The 18,178-nt window shown below is 49.9% G+C and overlaps 5 protein-coding genes across 5 annotated transcripts; 4 read left to right on the top strand and 1 right to left on the bottom strand.

The window, feature by feature from the left end:
- Positions 1 to 335: 335 nt before the first annotated feature.
- On the top strand, positions 336 to 3,222 carry mdv1 (uncharacterized protein). Its single transcript, XM_077804885.1, has 5 exons — positions 336 to 770; positions 883 to 1,483; positions 1,536 to 1,739; positions 1,792 to 2,603; positions 2,655 to 3,222. Exons 1-5 carry the CDS (start codon positions 687 to 689, stop codon positions 2,928 to 2,930), a joined length of 1,977 nt encoding a protein of 658 aa, XP_077661021.1. The 5' UTR covers positions 336 to 686; the 3' UTR covers positions 2,931 to 3,222.
- A 458-nt stretch (positions 3,223 to 3,680) lies between these two features.
- Positions 3,681 to 6,918, top strand: AFUA_5G13150 (uncharacterized protein). Its single transcript, XM_748246.2, has 2 exons — positions 3,681 to 4,139; positions 4,266 to 6,918. The coding sequence occupies exon 2, from the start codon at positions 4,303 to 4,305 to the stop codon at positions 6,499 to 6,501; it is 2,199 nt and encodes a 732-aa protein (XP_753339.1). The 5' UTR covers positions 3,681 to 4,139; positions 4,266 to 4,302; the 3' UTR covers positions 6,502 to 6,918.
- Positions 6,919 to 8,525: 1,607 nt separating this feature from the next.
- Positions 8,526 to 11,125, bottom strand: AFUA_5G13160 (uncharacterized protein). The gene is made up of 7 exons (XM_077804886.1): positions 10,453 to 11,125; positions 10,084 to 10,397; positions 9,928 to 10,017; positions 9,259 to 9,876; positions 9,131 to 9,205; positions 8,955 to 9,082; positions 8,526 to 8,895 (listed from the first exon to the last, which is right to left on the bottom strand). The coding sequence occupies exons 1-7, from the start codon at positions 10,668 to 10,670 to the stop codon at positions 8,716 to 8,718; spliced, it is 1,623 nt and encodes a 540-aa protein (XP_077661022.1). The 5' UTR covers positions 10,671 to 11,125; the 3' UTR covers positions 8,526 to 8,715.
- A 682-nt stretch (positions 11,126 to 11,807) lies between these two features.
- On the top strand, positions 11,808 to 13,774 carry AFUA_5G13170 (MATE family efflux transporter). Its single transcript, XM_748244.2, has 2 exons — positions 11,808 to 12,752; positions 12,806 to 13,774. Exons 1-2 carry the CDS (start codon positions 12,128 to 12,130, stop codon positions 13,705 to 13,707), a joined length of 1,527 nt encoding a protein of 508 aa, XP_753337.1. The 5' UTR covers positions 11,808 to 12,127; the 3' UTR covers positions 13,708 to 13,774.
- Positions 13,775 to 14,863: 1,089 nt separating this feature from the next.
- Positions 14,864 to 16,734, top strand: AFUA_5G13180 (agmatinase). Its single transcript, XM_748243.2, has 8 exons — positions 14,864 to 15,150; positions 15,207 to 15,297; positions 15,368 to 15,451; positions 15,502 to 15,723; positions 15,774 to 15,991; positions 16,046 to 16,138; positions 16,189 to 16,339; positions 16,388 to 16,734. The coding sequence occupies exons 1-8, from the start codon at positions 14,919 to 14,921 to the stop codon at positions 16,470 to 16,472; spliced, it is 1,176 nt and encodes a 391-aa protein (XP_753336.1). The 5' UTR covers positions 14,864 to 14,918; the 3' UTR covers positions 16,473 to 16,734.
- Positions 16,735 to 18,178: the final 1,444 nt, after the last annotated feature.

Below are 18,178 nucleotides of genomic sequence, written 5' to 3' on the forward strand. Positions count from 1 at the left end.
GGCTATTCTGAGCTAAGAAGGGGAAGAAATCGGCGCCGATGGTCGGACAGCTTCATCCAGTTTATGTAGGACAACATCAGCACCGGACTAGGAAAGCACAGCCTCGGTGACCGTGGAGCTCCAAATCGTGTAAGACATCATGTGGAGCCAAAGGTTCTGATTGACATCTTTTCTTTTCAACTAACAGACAGCAAAGTCAAAGAAGTCAGCTAAGCTACCTGAGGGTAATTACCTAGGTATCATGGTCTTTGTATTTCACTTCGGTCATGTGGTATTTATGAACATTCAACCGCCTCCGTCACAGCTTCAAGAGCTGGGAAACACCTCTTCTTCTACATCTAGAGGCTTATTTTGGAGGATCGGCTCTAGTATTACTATCTAGGCCGTGATAAAAACCCCTATTCCAAAATATAGTATTGAGCATCCCTTCGCTTGTCGACATAAGTAAGGGACTCTCAGAGTATCAGGGTAGCTGTCCTTCGCTAGTTGGCGGTAACAATAATACGGCAGGTCGGAGACACGGTAATTCATCACGCGCAACCCCAGACCAACTCTTGATATTTTTCCAGCGAGCCGACCGACTGCCGAGAAGTCGCCCTTGAAGCGATTCGACCCTTCTATTGTGCCCGAATAAGCCGTATGGGTTATTGAGTCTTTCAGTCTCGAAGGACCCTCCGGTTAGCCTCATGGCGACGCAGCGCCGTGATGAGTCGCCTTCTGGTTTATCAGATATTGTCGAGCCGGATGGTCTTTTAGGGATCGGCTTAACGGTGCGCTTCTTTCCTTTTTTCCTTTGCTCCTTTCGGTGTCTGCATTCGTCTATGACTTTCGTGGCACCGGCGTGGTTAATAGTGTATGCTGATACTGCTTCAACATGTACAGAGCCGACATATCGAAGCCTTCGGGAGAAAAGTCACATCAACTGCAGGGCATTTGATGGGACCGATCACAGATTCAAGCAATGGAAGCCATTACCACACTGCCATGGCCGACATACATCGCGAGTTACGACGGCCGACAACTCAGCGCAAAGTTTTTTCCCTGACACAGACCTCTCCCACCGACCTCGTTCGCTCCAAGCTCTCAACATCTGAAATTCAATCGCGCGCCCTCTCTTCCGTTCCCGACGAGCTCCTCGCAAACATCCCCGAAGACTCTAGCTCCTACTCTCTGTTCGAGGGTTTCAAAGCCACCCAAGACGACCATGAATTCAGGAAAGCCCACCGACGGCGCAGCTCCAAAGGGAAGAAGCTGCTGAAAGACGGTGAGGCGGCTGGGGCGCTTCCATCCGCGCCGACGGACTTGAAGAAGGAACGGGACCTGTTAAGCCGGCGGCTGGACCTTATGGGTGTGCGCAAGAATATGTGCAGCTCGGAAATTCACGAGATTGACAACAAAATCGCCAATCTGCACAACATAAGGAAAATCGTGCTGGATCGGTTGGCGGGGTTAGAGATGGAAGAGGCGGAGCTCGAACATCAATGTGGGTTATGGTGAATTCGAGCCTTCATGGTACTGTTTCTGACACCTGACAGTGACTGAAATCGACAACAAGCTTGAGGATATCCAAGAGGAAGCGCCGAAGACTCCTCTAACAGCTGCAACTCCCAAATCCTCTTCAGTGAACGATGACTCGGTCGTTTCGGAAGACGCGGCTTTGGATGCGTCTTTCATGTCAGAATCCATTTATCAGAAACTACCTTCACATTCTCCAAGGAGTCTGAAACAGCGTTCTATAAGTACTGTTTATCAAAGCTTGTTACTCTACCATCCGCCGCTAACAACGCTCAGGGAAACGCTCGATGCCTATCCTACACGAACACTTCGCGCCCGGATCACAGATCAAGGAAATGCAAGCCCATACTGACATGGTGACAGCCATTGACTTCGATTACCCGTTTGGTACGATGGTTAGCGCTGCTCTGGATGACACCGTCAGAGTTTGGGACCTTAATACTGGCCGCTGTACGGGGTTCTTGGAGGGCCATAATGCCTCCGTTCGGTGTTTGCAGGTCGAAGACAATATTGTCGCTACAGGATCTATGGACGCTTCGGTCAAACTCTGGGACTTGAGCCGTGCTCGGACTGTGACCCGTGACAACCGTCTCAACAAACCTTCAGAGGGTGAAGGGGAGGACGACAATGCGTCAGATGCTTTCTCATTGTTTTCTGCAACTACTTTGGAGGACTGCTATGTGTTTTCACTCGACGCCCACGTTGATGAAGTGACAGCGCTCCATTTCCGAGGGAACACGCTGATTTCTGGCTCCGCGGATAAGACTTTACGCCAGTGGGATCTTGTCAAAGGACGTTGCGTCCAGACATTAGATGTCTTATGGGCCGCAGCCCAGGCATCCACCCTCGCTGCTGACACACAATGGCGCCCTTCGGGACGCCTCCCGGACGCATCTGCGGATTTCGTCGGCGCACTCCAGTGTTTTGATGCTGCGCTTGCCTGCGGTACTGCCGACGGTATGGTCCGTCTATGGGATCTTCGCAGCGGTCAGGTTCATCGCAGCCTCGTTGGCCATACTGGGCCAATCACGTGCTTGCAATTTGACGAAGTGCACTTGGTGACGGGAAGTCAGGACCGCAGCATTAGAGTAAGTCTTCTTTCTGTATGTCTTTTCTCCTAGAGTCTGACATGACTGCAGATATGGGATCTACGCATGGGCTCCATCTTCGATGCCTACGCCTATGACAAGCCAATCACTAGCATGATGTTCGACACAAAGCGCATAGTCGCTGCGGCTGGAGAGAACGTTGTGAAAGTATATGATAAGGCCGATGGACACCACTGGGACTGTGGAGCCGGGGTTGGTGCAGATGAGTCTGGCCCCGCGCCTGCAACAGTTGAGCGAGTACGGCTCAAGGACGGATACTTGCTCGAAGGCCGCAAGGACGGTACCGTGGCGGCCTGGACTTGTTGAACGATTTTACCGGCTGCTTCTTAAAGCTACATGATTCTTAACGGCTAGCATTGTCGTCCTATATCCTACGCTGCTTTGTCATGTTGACCCATTGCACATCAGGATTTGCACTTTACAATATAACCCCATTCTTCAGAACTGTATACTAGCATGTATCTTGGAACCAATATAAAGACGGAATGACAACTACGTGATGGGACCAAGGGTGTGCCAATCTGGAAAAAGGGTAGCACAGCGAGCCTCCTCAAAATAGAACAAAGAAAATATATGAACCTGAAGTGTCCAAGTCAAGATGAAACATGTTCGAGGAATCGAACGAGAGTGATTCGTATCATAAGGGACTCGGAATGCCAGTCAAAGATACTCAACCATTTTTCAAGTTTCTCTGTGTCTTCTCGTATGCATCAATTGGTTATCGAGTCCACTCGATATTCCCGTACGATTTCCTTCAACTTTGTAATCTTCTTATCCTCTTTGTGTTCTACTAGACTTCGCTCTGTTGCTATTGTTGCCAAGCCTTTCCCGATTTGGCTCAATAATGGAACAGGTAATTGACCAAATACTTGACATCTCCCTTTCCACACTACGAATACTACCGAAGAAGTAGGATAACTTCCAACGCGCGATATTGAAAGATCTATTAGCAAAGCTATTGAGAATATCCTCGATTCTCCGTCCTGGGGTTTAAAGCTTTGTGGGTCTCCATTCCAGCCACCGCGAAAAACACTCGCGTTCTTGACAGTTTCGGCGCGCCAAACTTCTTCATTTACGTGGAGGCTATTCTTGACTACGCCAGAACGTCATTCGCAGGACTTTACTAGGTCGCTTTATTCGCTGGGCGCTTTGTCCTGATGCTGTCTTTGTCTTTTTTCCGCAAAGATAAAAATTAAAAGTATCCCGCGTTGAATGCGGCGATATCATTGTTGTGGCTGTCTTCTAGTCCGCCATCTTGGCCTCACTTTGGTCTCATCAAAGCAGTACCACTGCAACACCCTGAAGACCACGCAAAGCCATTAACTATTTTTATGATATTGAATGCTGTTATTACAGCTCTACACTTCATCATCGACTCTTGTTGATTTCTACGCCTTTGGTCTGAAGCACCTTGAACAACACGAGAACGATTCCTGCCTGAGGTCGCCGATTGAGAAGTGTCGGCTTCGATTCATGCAGACCAGCTCCAGATAGGGAGCGCTGTTTATGGAAACTGTAAGTCCTGACATGAACTTTTCGTCAAAGTGAAGTTCATCTGCGTCTACTATGTTGGAATCTCGCACCTGTGTCTACCTTTGACGGATACACCTTTTGATTTCTGTTCCAACTGACCTCGCATAGAAAACGATATACAGCTGTACAAAGTCACTTGAAACAGATGCCGCCTAAGCGCACACGGCGTGCCGGAGCTGCTGCTCGCTCCGAGGCCTCAATCATTTTTGGTCATTCAAGCCCAAGTGTCAGTAACCAGCCGCTGCCAGATGTGCCTACTCAGCCAAGCTGGGCCTATGGCTCGCCGGCAGCACCTGTCCTTCCTCGTCGACTAGTTGCGAAGGACATTGGCTTGGCCGAAGTGGCCGAATCGATTGATCAGACCATCAGAGACGCTGAGAAGCGAGATCGACGAAATGACCCAGACGAAGCCAATGATACAGATGATCGGCCTCATATGAACACCCGCTCACGGAGACGGCCATCTGCTGCTAACGCATCGCCAGTTCGCCGGCGAACCAAGCGAGAACCGACTCCAGATCAGGTGCAATTGCTTGATGCGTTACGCGAGGCGACTGTTTCCCCGAATCAGCGCAACGGAGAAAATGAAACGCAAGCCGAGAGATCTACTGCAACCCCAACACCTCCTATCCCCCACACACTTTCCACCATGTCCAGTCCGACCTCTCAGATCCTTCCGGATCCCAAATATCCCTCTCTGCCAATAGAGCAGCTGTATCCTTCCCCGCTGCAGCGCATTGGCTCCCCCACTCGTAACGATGCGTCTCTAGAAATGTCGCAAAATACAGGCATAGATGACAACGAATCGGTCATTTCGTGGATGGTAGAACGTGATATCCATGATGATGACCTGCAACGGACACGTTCCGCTCGCTATCGCAGAGAGCCAGTCGGGAAGAATATCACTGCGCCGCCTCGTCGCTTTTCTGGGCTTGCTTTCGCAAATGAGACCATTGTAGAGGAAGACGAACCTGATTCGCGTCTTTCTGTCTCGAAAACACCTCAAGAATCGACAGTGGAATCAGAGGCACAATCAGACCATCAAACCGAGTCGGATCAGCCTCTGGTGTCTCTGGAGCCTCAAAAGGAGCCGCCACCGCAGGTGGAAGAAGTGTCTTCAGCACCTGCGCGGACTATCATTCCAAATTTCTTCACGAAGGACCAGTCATTCAATAATTCTACCACGCAGCCATCAGACCAATCCTTCACAGACCACGCTCGATCAACAGCAGCCGATTCTTTCATACCTAGAATATCAGTTTCTCTTCCATGGACACAAATTCTTCGACTATCTGGTGCTATACTTCTGACCGCCATATCTCTTCTCACAATTTATTCGTTCAGTGACAGCATTGCTAACATACCCCACGACATCGCCTCTCACTTTCCCTTTCGCAATCCCGCCCCCTCAATTTCCCTGAACATTTCCGACATAGAGGCGCTGAATAGTCTCAACAACCAAGTGATGAGATTAGGAGCGCAAGTTTCTTCTATCTCCAAGGAACTGAGCGTCGTCAAATCCGAGGTCAAAAATGTCGGTGGCCCAACCACTATCATTGAGCCAGTCAAAGTGCCCAAGAAGCCCAATTTTCTCAGTATAGGGACCGGCGTATTGATAGATCCGCGCATGACAAGCCCAACCTACGGAGAGAAGAAATCCAGGCTGCCCAAGTGGCTGCGGGACCGGGCGTCAGTCTGGGGTGAAGCTCCGCGCCCAAAGCCAAACCCACCACTTACAGCCTTGGTGCCTTGGGACAGTGTAGGCGATTGCTGGTGTAGCGCTCCAAGAAACGGTGTGTCGCAGCTGGCTCTTCACTTGAGCCGGCCCATTGTTCCGGAGGAGGTGGTCGTCGAGCATATTCCCAAACATGCTACGCTTAATCCAGGAGCCGCACCCAAGGACATGGAGCTCTGGGTTCAATACACAATCAACAAAAGCACGTCTGGGGAACTTCCCACGGACGCGGGATCTGCTGGCTGGTACAAATCCTACCTAAACTGGCTCCTCTCGTTTGAGTCTGGGGTACTCGAAACAGAGTACCAGTCTCCGATGCTGTCGGAGCGCTTCTCACTACACGACTATATAATGAGTTATCTTCGTCCCGCCTACCACAATGAACCAGAGAGTGCTTATTGGAACGCTACTACTCTGGGTCCGACATTTTACCGTGTAGGGAAGTGGAAGTATGATATCCACGGGCAACACCACGTCCAGGAGTTCAGTCTGGATGCGATCATCGACCAGCCCGATATCCGTGTAGACCGAGTCGCATTTCGCGTCAATTCAAATTGGGGGGCAAACTTTACCTGCTTCTATCGCTTGAAGTTATACGGTCACCTATGATTTCTCCCGGGACTGCTGCACATACGGAGAGGGATCGGCTGGTAGTGGTTAGTGAGATTCGACTGTTGCATTACTTTTACTCTTTTGCTTGGTCATTCTTCCAATCTTTCTCATTAAGCGTCACTTACCAAGATCGCCACAGCGACTAATAAGGTAACGGCCTCCAGGAGTAGGGTCATCCGAATGACTCTTATCCGTTCCAATGCCACGATTTTCTTGATTTCTTTATCTTTCTGCCCATTTGCCCACAGGGCTTATTTTCTGTGGAAGCATGATCGGCGTTTACTTGACTTACAAAGAGCTTTGGGTTTCGGAGGGCGCTTTGAAGGCTGAGATTCCCCCTTACTACAATAGAAATGCTTCAAGTTCTTTCTTCAGCTTCTCTAAACTTCTCTGTATCATATAGTGATTTATTATGAATGCAGATTTCGTGCTGCTTGACTATTGACAACGTGAAATGTACGGGCTTCTCAGTATAACCCACTTCATTGAGCGAGACCAGTTAACCCTGAGTGCCTCACTAGGTAAAACAAACCAAGGTGGCATAAAATCCGAGTCTTGCGCTGCCTGTCCGATGAGAATAGAGAGCTTGCAATTGGAGTCCGCCTGCGAGAGGCTCCTGAATAGGTCATCTGTTTCGCGAGTGCGTCCCGATGTAAGGTCCCATCTGGCCTGTGGTTGTGAGCCCTGCCACTGGACTCACGCAGACTCGGAAGGGACCTTCTAAAGGAAAAGGCACTGAGCATCAACGGCATCACGGGTAATGCGGAAGTGCTAGTCAGGGTGGATCTGATCCCATCCATGAGGATTTTTCACATTGAACTTCCGGTGGCATCCGGATGAGCGACGACACAGCTCACTTCTTTAGATCACTGGATTCTCCGTATTGATATGGGCTCATCTGGGTTCTCCTGAATCTCTGCATGTGGAGTACGTCCATTTGTGGATTCGCGTCTATTTGAAACAGAGAGTGTCAAGCCGCGAGGAGTGGGACGAGCCTGTTCAGAGTGAAACACATCTTTTCCATGTCTGAGATGAGCGTCCCTCTGTATGGGGACGCTGCTGTAATAGCAATAAGTCCGTTCCTCAATCGTCTTCATCAGGCTTACTGCCGCGCAAGTTCCGTTTATGCGCAACCAGATAGAAGGACTCTCAATGGCTCTCCAGAACACAACCGGCTAAATCTTTGAAGTGGAAATTAGGGGCAGTTGCGGAGCATGGCTGCAAGAAACTGCTGATTGCTTTGATAATGCCATTTCGAAGTCATCTAAAGAGACTTCGAATCAACGAAACGTAGAGCAGGGAATGCACGATTCTGGATACCAGCAGACGGACGCTGAACCATTATCTGTGCATAATGGTTTGTGCTGTACCACTGTGATCTCTTTCTGCCACTGGCTAAACGACGATCCTCAGATTACCGCAAGCCGGGAATTGCCGTTCGTCTCAGCCTGCGAAGCACCACATATGACGAGCGCCTGCGGGAGAGACACGAGAGTCAGCGTTCGAGGAACTGCAAGAATCTCAGACTGAAATCCCTGAGAATACTTACCAATTCATTACGGTAGGATAGTTCGGTTCGCTCTATTCCTGCTGATTTCCAGGAACGAATGAGCTTTGGCGCCCTCGACCCTGCTTAGCAAGTAGACCATGCGAAACGCTTGGTGGTCGACGTGTCCTTGCCAGAAGGGTTATACGCAAATTTCCCCGAGGCTATTGGTCAGAGATGTCCCAGAGCTGTGGCTGCTAGTCCTGAGTATGTCCATTTTGAAGGTAGGCTCGAGAAAGAAGGGCGAAAGAGTGCGATGGCGAAAAGAGTCTGAGAACTGTTGACTTACCTGGGGAGTTGAGAAAAAGCAGTATCTCCTAGTACTGAATGCACAGTTACCTAATATTGAATACATAGCATCCAGGGACACAGGTTATGCTGCATTGAAAGACGGTGAATGATGAGGATCAACCAGACTGGTCCTGTCGCATAGGCATTGGTCTGAAGCAATCACAACATCAGGACGGTTACACAAGGCAGTCTATGCCCTTCATCACCACAGCCACATACAGCAGTCTAGATTATGTCTATAGACTTTGTATGGTTTACAGATCATGTAGATTCCCTAAGCACTGAAAGCGAAGTCCATGCAAGACAGTAGAAGATTAATTAAGCCCTCCCAAAATATATAGTAAGGCTCATTCTAGCAATGGAATCTACACAGATCAATTCCCCGAGTCAAACTCAGGATTCACCCATGATGGCACTGGTGACCTCTTACGCATCGATGCCCCAAACCAGTGCAAGAATGCAAATACAGCGGTTCCAGCAACCGCGACAATCAAAGCCTGCGTGGCAAACGTCCATGTGTATCCTGCGGTGGCCTGCCATTGCGCAATAAAGAACTGGAGGTATCAGTCAGCTGCGACCCAGCAGTCACAATTAGTGATTCAAAGGGACGTACTGGGTTGATGAAGGCGCTCAAGTTGAGGAAGACGGCATAGAAGTTGATTATGCTCGTTGACTGAAGGGGATAGCTGTCGATGATATAGCTGCTTGTGACGGTGTTTCCCATCTGGATTCCAGCAGCGACTGAGGACTGTCAGTAGTGGCTCCCTCACTCCATCTGGACAGACTTACATAGGAAGAACGCGACTTGACCAACCATCCAATGATAATTCTTGTCAATACTGACACCCCAGACAACAAGTCCAACTGACATCTGAGTTAGCCTCCATTTGTGCAAGCTAACGGAACAATCAGCTCACCGGCTGTGATGAGGATTGCAGGATAGGCCAGCCACAACCGCATCTCCGCGACGCGCACGCTGCCATTCCTCTTCGCCAATCGGTCAACGATATAGTCACTCAGTCTACCCGAGCAACAGATCTCCGAGGTCACTGTCCCCAGAAACAACCCGAGAAACAGCAGTCCCTGAATCAACGGGGTGTAGGACGCGTAGGCCGCAGGAACCATTGTGATGACCGACAAAATCCACCAGTACCACAGGAAACAGTATCCGATAACACTGGTAACGATGACGGGAAATCGGAAAGTGAGGACAAAGCGAACGACAGAGTCCCATGGTTTGGGATGCCGCATGCCGGGAACCGGTCTGACATTGAAGAAGCCGAGTTCTCTGGTTCTTGGAATGGCAGGCCTAGCTGCTGTTGCCATGCTCCCGGTCTTCTCGTCTGTTGGGCTTTGTTCGATATCTGAAGAGGCCGGGGGTTTATGGCCGTCCCGCGGCATGCGCTGGAGCATGATTGTGCGTGGATACAGGGTTTCGGGCATGAGAAAGAGTTCGAGGACCAGCAGGGCAGCGAAGAGAATGGCGTTGAACCAGTTGATCCATGCTGCGCTCACTACATTCAAAAAGCCACCGACTGTGAAGACTTAGCACCTGCCGCTGGGAAGAGATACGTTGAATCACTCACAGGTTGGCCCCAGCAATAGTCCAGAGTCAATTGCCAGAACCCACAAGCCCAGTTTCTGTCCGCGTTCATAGTCGAAGAAAAGATCATTGACTGTCGACATTGGGTCAGTACCTCCGTCACCGTTATCAAGACTATACAGACTACAGAGGTACCTACCAATCGCCATCCCAACCGTCGCCGCTGGGCTAACCCCGAATCCCTGGAAGAATCGAGCGGCCATATATCCGCTATAACTCCCGGCCACGGCTACTCCAATCGTCGACACGAGAGCAATGACGGTTCCAGTGATGAAAATAGTGCGACGGCCGTATATATCGCCGAGCGAAGTCCAAAAAAGGGGCCCTACTGAAAGCCCAAGGGCAGGGATTGCGACGGTCCAGTTGACTTCCGAGTAACTGATACTGAACTGAGACTGGAGCTCAGGGAATGAAGGAACTGTTGTCGTTGTGATGTAAGTGAAGAGGAAATATCTTCCATCAAATATTAGCAACGGCTGACTATACGTTGAGCTTTGCGAGGACTGACTTGAACATGACGATTCCTAAGATAGTATGCTTCTCAAGCCTTGACCAGTTCAGCGGGTCCAAGGGATCTGAAGTCGGCTGAGGATGTATCTTGATTCCATTTTGCTCTAGGGTAGTGTCGCCCATGACTCCCAGCTCCGTGGGGACAGGCTGCTTCTCGTCCATTGCGGTGATTCTCTGCGAATCTCCTAGATCGACTTTGATCTGTTCTTTTTCCATCGTCTATTAGGAGCATTCGATCTTAGAATGAGCGTCCTGTTGATGGATCTGTAGGTATGTAATCCTCTATGCTAATACTCGGCATTCAAAGGTATACACGGGCTATATACAACCACACCAAGGAATACAAAGGGCCATAAAGGTAAAGTACCCAACTTTGCAGGAGCATAGATTGACCTAACCACAAATCAAAAGCTGACTTGATATCAACGAGAACTCCCTTATCTGTGCCTGCTTTCCTGGGGACGCTTTTCCAGCGATCAACTGGTAAGCCGAAAGCCTGACTAAGACTGCGCAAGTGATAAGCATATCAGGGCTCGTTAGATACTCATCTTTTCCAAATAATCATTCGGCCTCGGTGGCGCAATATAGCTGTACGTTTCTGACATGTCGATGAACTTTAGTAGACGGTCGACCACTGCCTGCAACAGCCCCGGATGAGTGGCGCCTTGTCCTTGCCAGTGATCTGCTGCAGATAACTGATAAGAGAAGATTGCTTGATGACAGTGATTGCATTTTTCATTTTTATTTTCTATATTTATTTATTTATTTTTTTTTTTTTTTTTTAACCGGAAATTGGATGCTGTCATGAATTGATGAGTCCTTGATGATGGCTCTTCTGGTCCTGAGCCGATGCGCCAAGTTCCAGTTGTTCTACAATGAAGTCCTGACAATCTACTCGTTAACTGAATCTACTCAATCTGGGTTCGATTGTAATCACTTGTCATCCTTCTTTTCCAACCGGAGTGATGTTATATTCGACGGCATCATCGACAGCCCCTGAGCACCATCAGGGGTCGTTATCAATCGCGGGGGAGGGACATACTGAGGAGGACTTTGTTTCTCCGAGGCTATTTGACCAATTGCTTGGTTCTTCTCTTGTCCTCGTCACTCCTGGATAGAGTTACTGAATACTTTTCCTATTTAGGTCAATGTTTGGAGAGCCAGACTGTTCATTATTGTACTTAAATCGTTGCCTCCACGACTATCTGCATTGTTCCATGGCGGCCAGCATAGATAAGGGCTCCGTGATCGGACCATTTGACGCAGTGTGCTGCAGGCTGGTTTCATGCATTGGCTATCTTTTGCGCCCTATTTTGTGGGTCATGCAAGTCAGAGGAAGTTCTAGACAGTGCATTCGTCTACCCAATGCTGGACACTGCTCCTTTAGCTGGTGGGCATGTCCCACCGATCGCTGAGATAGCGCAGATGGGCTTTTTGTGGCTGCTTAGCATGGCGAGACCATGAAGCACCTGTCTTGAAAATTTGAGAATGACGATAGGAGACTGATCTAACGGGAATTGGGTCCTCGATCTACGTGGAAGACGCTTGCTGCCAACCCAAAGGGTGGCTTCTCGTCTAGACATAATGGTGTATGATGTGATATATACGGAGTAGTTGCTTCTCGTTGTTGTTCACTGCATCCTATACATGGCCTTCTGTCATCGTCGACAAAAATGTCTGACAATTTTGCTCCAACTCGCAGGAATAGCTCCTTCACCGAGCGAGACCACCCAACCGAGTATACTCATCTCCTGCCGAAGCCAACAGGCATTGACAGTCCAGGGCAGCTGAACGGCGAGACCATCGTTACCAGCGAGCACAATGTCTCAAACCGACGCCTTGTCATCGCAGAATTCTGGCACCTGCTCAAGGACTCCATTCCTGTTATTTTAGCCTATACACTCCAAAACAGTCTACAAACCTCGTCCGTGCTAATTGTCGGACGTTTATCGCCGGAGCACCTCGCGACCTCCGCCTTCTCCCTCATGTTTGCGATGATCACGGCGTGGATGATTGCGCTGGGAGGCACAACCGCCCTGGATACGCTGGCCTCGTCTTCGTTCACAGGGAGCTCGAACAAGCATGACCTGGGAATCCTGCTGCAGCGGGGCTTCTTTGTCCTTGGTCTTTTCTATATCCCCGTGGCTATTCTGTGGGCTTGTTCTGAGCATGTGTTTGTTTTCTTAGGCCAGGATCAGGTTCTCTCCCGAGAGAGTGCCCGATTTCTCACGTGTCTGATTCCCGGAGGTCTGGGATACATCTATTTCGAGGTCATGAAGAAGTATCTCCAGGCTCAAGGTAATGTCTTTGCCATCCTGTCTGTCGAGTTCCCGCTGACGATCAATCGATAGGAATCATGCGGCCGGGAACCTACGTTCTCCTGATAACCTCCCCCTTCAACGCCCTCTTGAACTATCTCTTCTGCTACACCTTCAAGATGGGCCTGCTAGGCGCCCCCTTAGCAACAGGGATATCCTACTGGCTCTCCTTTGCCCTCCTCGTCCTGTACGCACGGTTCATCGCCGGCTCAGAATGCTGGGGCGGCTGGTCGCGCGAAGCCTTCAACAACCTCGGCACATTCGCCCGTCTCGCCTTCCTGGGCGTCATCCACGTCGGCACGGAGTGGTGGGCGTTTGAGATCGTCGCCCTCGCCGCCGGCCGCTTGGGGACCATCCCGCTAGCCGCGCAAAGCGTGATCATGACCGCCGACCAGGTCCTCAATACCATCCCGTTTGGGGTGGGCGTAGCCGCATCGGCGCGTGTCGGCAATCTTCTCGGGGCCAGGGATGCGGGTGGTGCTGCTCGTGCTGCGAATACGGCGGCGTGGCTGAGTATGGTACTTGGCGGGGTGGTGTTGGCTGTACTTATGGGAACGCGGGACGACTTTGCGCGGATCTTCAACGATGACGAAGGGGTCGTGCGGCTGACGGCCGAGGTGTTGCCGTATGTTGCTCTGTTCCAGATTGCGGATGGGCTGAATGGGAGCTGTGGAGGGAGTCTGCGCGGGATGGGCCGGCAGCATGTGGGTGCCATGGTGAACCTGGTCAGCTATTACTGTGGCGCGCTGCCTCTGGGAATCTGGCTTGCGTTTCATGGGTGGGGTCTGAAGGGGCTATGGGTGGGGCAGTGCATTGCGCTTTATATTGTGGGAGCGTTGGAGTGGTTGATCGTGGCTTTTAGCAATTGGGAGATGGAGGTGGAAAAGGCCTTTCGGCGGATGGATGTGCATGAGCGTCTCGAGACGGGGTTGTAGATACAATAGTAGTTGCTACTGGAGGAATAGACCAAACAAGGTAACTAGTTGTTGTCTCCAAGCAAGGTGAATGCAACACCTCCTGCTTCTCACTAACTACAGTGAGATGTCCAGAGATACCCGAGGCAGGTCAAACAGTACCAGTGTGTCGAATGACGCACTGCCATTATCTAAAGCTAATGTCAACGAACTTCACGCCACTTGTCGGCAGACGCTTATTGGTAGAAATAAGGCGATAAGAGCACACTGCTGCTGACTCTATCTCGTTCTTCTGGTCATATTGGAAAGGTCCAGATCACCCTATGACAAGAGAAGGAAGGATGATTGAGAAGCATATCGAGACCTGTGGCTGCAGATAAACCCTGCTTCCCCGGAATTCTGGTTTCAAAGAGTATCCACTCGAAATGTCAATTCAGCATGCAGCTAGCTAACTTTCTCCAACCCTTCGGACGAATCTAAGAGGACAATGTTGAATTAGGGTTGAGTGTTATCAGCGACGCCCCCACGGCGTCACGATAGCGTCGAGATAGCGTCGAGATAGCGTCGAGATAAGCCGGCAGCATCAACTTATCAACTGATAACAACTCCGCGATCAATTCGTCTCTTGCTTCGTTGAGTGATTGATATTGCTGGACCCTTGTCTTCATGCTCTTCCGGCCTTCCTTTCCGGGAAGGGATCTGAAAGCAACGTGCCGAGATTGCTTTTGCATATTGCTTTTGCCAGTCTCCACCCAGGCGAAGCTCTGCCGACGGTCCTGATGTCACACTGCATTCCTGCCCCAGAGGCATCTGATATATCCTGTTGGCTGAATGCGTTTTTGCAGATAGGGACTCTGGACTCTGCCTAGCTGAGCATTAGTTCTCCTGCTATTACCTGGATTTGATCAAGTGCAGAAACTCAGACCGTCAGCCGTTTGCGAGTCGGGCCCACCGGGTGATGAACCTCTGCAGCTCGATTGACTTTATTTGTACGATATTGGAAGTTGTCTGGAGAGATGATACCGTACCAGAATATTCTCCAATGATTGCAGCGTCGTCCACCTGTGCGAAATCGGAGGACTCATCTGCGAGAATGATCATACACGGAATGGACAGGCAATGTGCATGCGACTGTGCGGTCATAAATATATCCATCCTCCTTCGTAGCCTATGGTATCTTGTATCTTGCTCAACCACAAGGTCCTTAGACATAATCACTCTAGTACTGCAACATGATCACTTCCACGCTCAGTCTTTTGGCGCTTTCCGCCATTGCGTCTGCGCATAGCGATCATCGGCAAAAGACCATCGCTGGCCCGCATCAAAGTCTCTGGTACAATACTATCCCAGGCGATGGTGGTACTCAGGCCGACTCCGTCTTCTCTGGCATCTCGACGTTCGGTCGTCTGCCTTACTTCCCTTGTCTGTCCAGCGAGGCAGAAAAATATGATATCGCTTTCGTCGGTGAGTTTGACTCTGTTCCAATGGGCCTCTTTTGTGGAGTGCTCACAACAGTTCAGGCGCTCCCTTTGATACCGGCACATCATACAGACCTGGTGCAAGGTTCGGCCCGAGTGGCATCAGACAAGGTTCTCGCCGTCTTAATCTCTAGTACGTTGTGACGATGACTACCCATGCTTACGATGGTGGTTTGGCAAGGCTCACGCAAATTGGGGTTTAGCGGTGGCTACAATGTACCGCTGGAAGCGAATCCATTCGTCAGTGAGCTCAAGGTTTTGGATTGTGGTGATATTCCGGTGACGTCGTATGTCTCTTATCTCTCAAAAATATTTTTGACCGTGCTAACTGGTCTAGATACGACAATGCTTGGGCCATCCAGCAGATTGAAGAAGGACATAACAGCCTGCTGATGCGCAAGCCTTTCACCGATGCGGATGCGGAAGGACTGTCCAGGGCCGGAAAGACTCTGCCGCGGATTATCACTCTGGGGGGTGATCATACCATCACACTGCCGTTGCTGCGCAGTATCAACAAGGCTTACGGGCCCGTGACTGTGATCCATTTCGACAGTCATCTGTAGGTGAATGTCCATGACGACCGGTAGAGTTTGAATTGACAGATCTCAGGGACACATGGAAGCCCAAGGTCTTTGGCGGCTCGCCCAGCCAGGTTGCTGCTATCAACCACGGAACCTACTTCTACCACGCTGCCATGGAAGGCCTCCTGAAGAACGACACCAACATCCATGCCGGCATCAGGACGACCCTTTCTGGTCCCTCTGATTATGAGAATGACGGGTACTGCGGCTTCGAGATCGTCGAGGCGCGCGAGATTGACACGATCGGTAGGGCCTCAACAAGTGTCTGGCGCGACCGAGCAATATGCTGACGTACAGCAGGAACCGAAGGAATCATCAAGAAGATCAGAGATCGAGTCGGCACAGAGAACCCCGTCTACCTTTCCATTGACATCGATACCCTGGACCCTGCTTGTGAGTTTCTGTCACAAAATGTCAAGCATTCCTCTTCTGACCATGGATAGTTGCACCGGCAACCGGTACCCCCGAGACTGGAGGCTGGTCGACCCGTGAGCTCCGCACCATCATCCGTGGCCTTGACGGCCTCAACTTCATCGGTGCGGATATCGTCGAGGTTGCTCCAGCTTATGACACAAATGCAGAGCTTTCTACCATGTATGTTCCCTGCCTGTTTGATTTGAAATGTAATTGACCGTGTCTTAGGGCCGCTGCGGATGTTCTCTACGAGGTTCTTACCATCATGGTCAAAAAGGGACCATTGTCTCTGTCCAAGGGACATGAGCTGTAGATGGACATTCATTGCGTTGCACAAGGCGTGCCGCAGAGCCCTTGAGGGCAATACTATATATCCATCTGAGGATACATGCATATATAGCACTCCTAGCATAAAGCTGGAGCTATTATTCCTTCAGTAGCAGATACAGGACACCCTTTTATGAGGGCAGGGCTTCAGAAATAGTCTTGCATCATAGCCATATACTGTTTCCAAATAACGCAGACAGATCACATCTGGGCGCAGCCCCTTGCGTCGGAGAAAAGCAAACTGCAGGAACCTAATTCCTGCGACAGCCGTATGGGAAGTCTACACCTAACTTCGATTTCTGATACGTTATGATGTGGAGAGTACAGTATTTTGGTACATCATTCCGAAATACGTAGGACAGTGTCGATTCAATGCCCGACCCTCTCGAAGAAAATGGCCCGATGAAACCCAAACGATCGATCAATAATTCATCTAGTGTAACAATCCATCCATAAATGCAATCAGTGTCGAGTCCTTGCATCCGACAGGGATCTTACGACTTGCAGGGCTGTCACTACCACTGTCCGATATCTGCATTGCGAGCCGGGATCCGAGGGCTGTGGCGTATCTCAAGTAAGCCCCTTGCTTATGATTCTATCTGGTTGTCTGACAAGCTATCCGGATTCGATGCCGAATTTGGATGGGAGAAGCTTAAGAGCACGGCCCAACAGCTCGTCCGTGGATAATTGCAAGGATTTGACTTTTGGCGATTGAACTGGACGGATCTGGGGAGTCTCTGACAATGTATTCAGGACTATGGTGTTTGAGTTCCTAATCTGGATTAGAAGACCTAGTCTGGATGAGGCTCCTCTGGAAGAGAAGAGTGTCCGATGATTTGAACTACGATGATTAAGTAACTTATGTCTGCCTGATCGTAAGGATAATGATTGAATGAATCCTTTCGCTCGTCTAGAATCTCAACCTCGTGGCAGATCTCAGCTCCCTGAGTGAGGATGTGATGGTCGACTTGGTTTCCCTTTTTGTCTTGCAGCCCGTTTGTTAGTTGATGTGACATGACGATCGAAATTTAAGGCGCTTTGTAAAGTTCAGGCCTGGGGATACAACTTTCAAGTCAGGTGTCATCTGGATACATATAAGTACACTTGAGTAGTTAAGTGCTTATGCTAATTTTCTGCCTTGTTTCAAGTAATACGTATGAGAGAGTGTAACGGAGCAGCAAATCGCTTGATATGTGGATTTCTCTGAGCTTCTGAGCTGGAAGTTTTCGGCAAGATGAGGTTTGACGGGAGATCTATGATCGTTGCCTGCGGAAAGAGGAAGAAGCTTGCAAACTCGATGAATTAAGCCGTAGGATGCTACTAAGGTAGATGCGTTGAATCGTTATCACTTTTTCAGGAGTCTCTGACACTCGGCAAATGGCAAGAACCTAGCCTTCAGGATCGTCCTGCTTGACGGCACTTGAATCACCGATGGTTTCACCATCTAGTTTACTTCTCATTTTTCGCAGTGACAGATGCAGGAACATGCGATGACATGTGGTCCGTGGATAACAGCCACCATACTACTCTGGGAGACTTTCAATGTACACAGTATATGGCGTATCTACATGGGCCATGTGTTCTATCCGCTTCATCACATTAATAATCGAACAAACGCTGCTCGACTATCGAGTACTGTTCCGTTTGCGAGGTGTTTCCCAGGGCCAGGTCAGTCAGCCATAATGTCATATG

This window comes from Aspergillus fumigatus, chromosome 5, assembly GCF_000002655.1.
Source record: "Aspergillus fumigatus Af293 chromosome 5, whole genome shotgun sequence".
NCBI classification, from domain to species: Eukaryota; Fungi; Ascomycota; class Eurotiomycetes; order Eurotiales; family Aspergillaceae; genus Aspergillus; species Aspergillus fumigatus.

Coding starts and splice junctions, on each gene's coding strand:
- mdv1 (XM_077804885.1), top strand. CDS start 687: ATGGCGACGCAGCGCCGTGATGAGTCGCCTTCTGGTTTATCAGATATT. Junction 771..882: donor TTTTAGGGATCGGCTTAACG/GTGCGCTTCTTT, acceptor CAACATGTACAG/AGCCGACATATCGAAGCCTT. Junction 1,740..1,791: donor TCTGAAACAGCGTTCTATAA/GTACTGTTTATC, acceptor AACAACGCTCAG/GGAAACGCTCGATGCCTATC.
- AFUA_5G13150 (XM_748246.2), top strand. CDS start 4,303: ATGCCGCCTAAGCGCACACGGCGTGCCGGAGCTGCTGCTCGCTCCGAG.
- AFUA_5G13160 (XM_077804886.1), bottom strand. CDS start 10,670: ATGGAAAAAGAACAGATCAAAGTCGATCTAGGAGATTCGCAGAGAATC. Junction 9,206..9,258: donor TGCAATCCTCATCACAGCCG/GTGAGCTGATTG, acceptor CTCAGATGTCAG/TTGGACTTGTTGTCTGGGGT. Junction 8,896..8,954: donor TGAGCGCCTTCATCAACCCA/GTACGTCCCTTT, acceptor TGATACCTCCAG/TTCTTTATTGCGCAATGGCA.
- AFUA_5G13170 (XM_748244.2), top strand. CDS start 12,128: ATGTCTGACAATTTTGCTCCAACTCGCAGGAATAGCTCCTTCACCGAG. Junction 12,753..12,805: donor GAAGTATCTCCAGGCTCAAG/GTAATGTCTTTG, acceptor ATCAATCGATAG/GAATCATGCGGCCGGGAACC.
- AFUA_5G13180 (XM_748243.2), top strand. CDS start 14,919: ATGATCACTTCCACGCTCAGTCTTTTGGCGCTTTCCGCCATTGCGTCT. Junction 15,452..15,501: donor GGTGATATTCCGGTGACGTC/GTATGTCTCTTA, acceptor TAACTGGTCTAG/ATACGACAATGCTTGGGCCA. Junction 15,724..15,773: donor ATCCATTTCGACAGTCATCT/GTAGGTGAATGT, acceptor GACAGATCTCAG/GGACACATGGAAGCCCAAGG.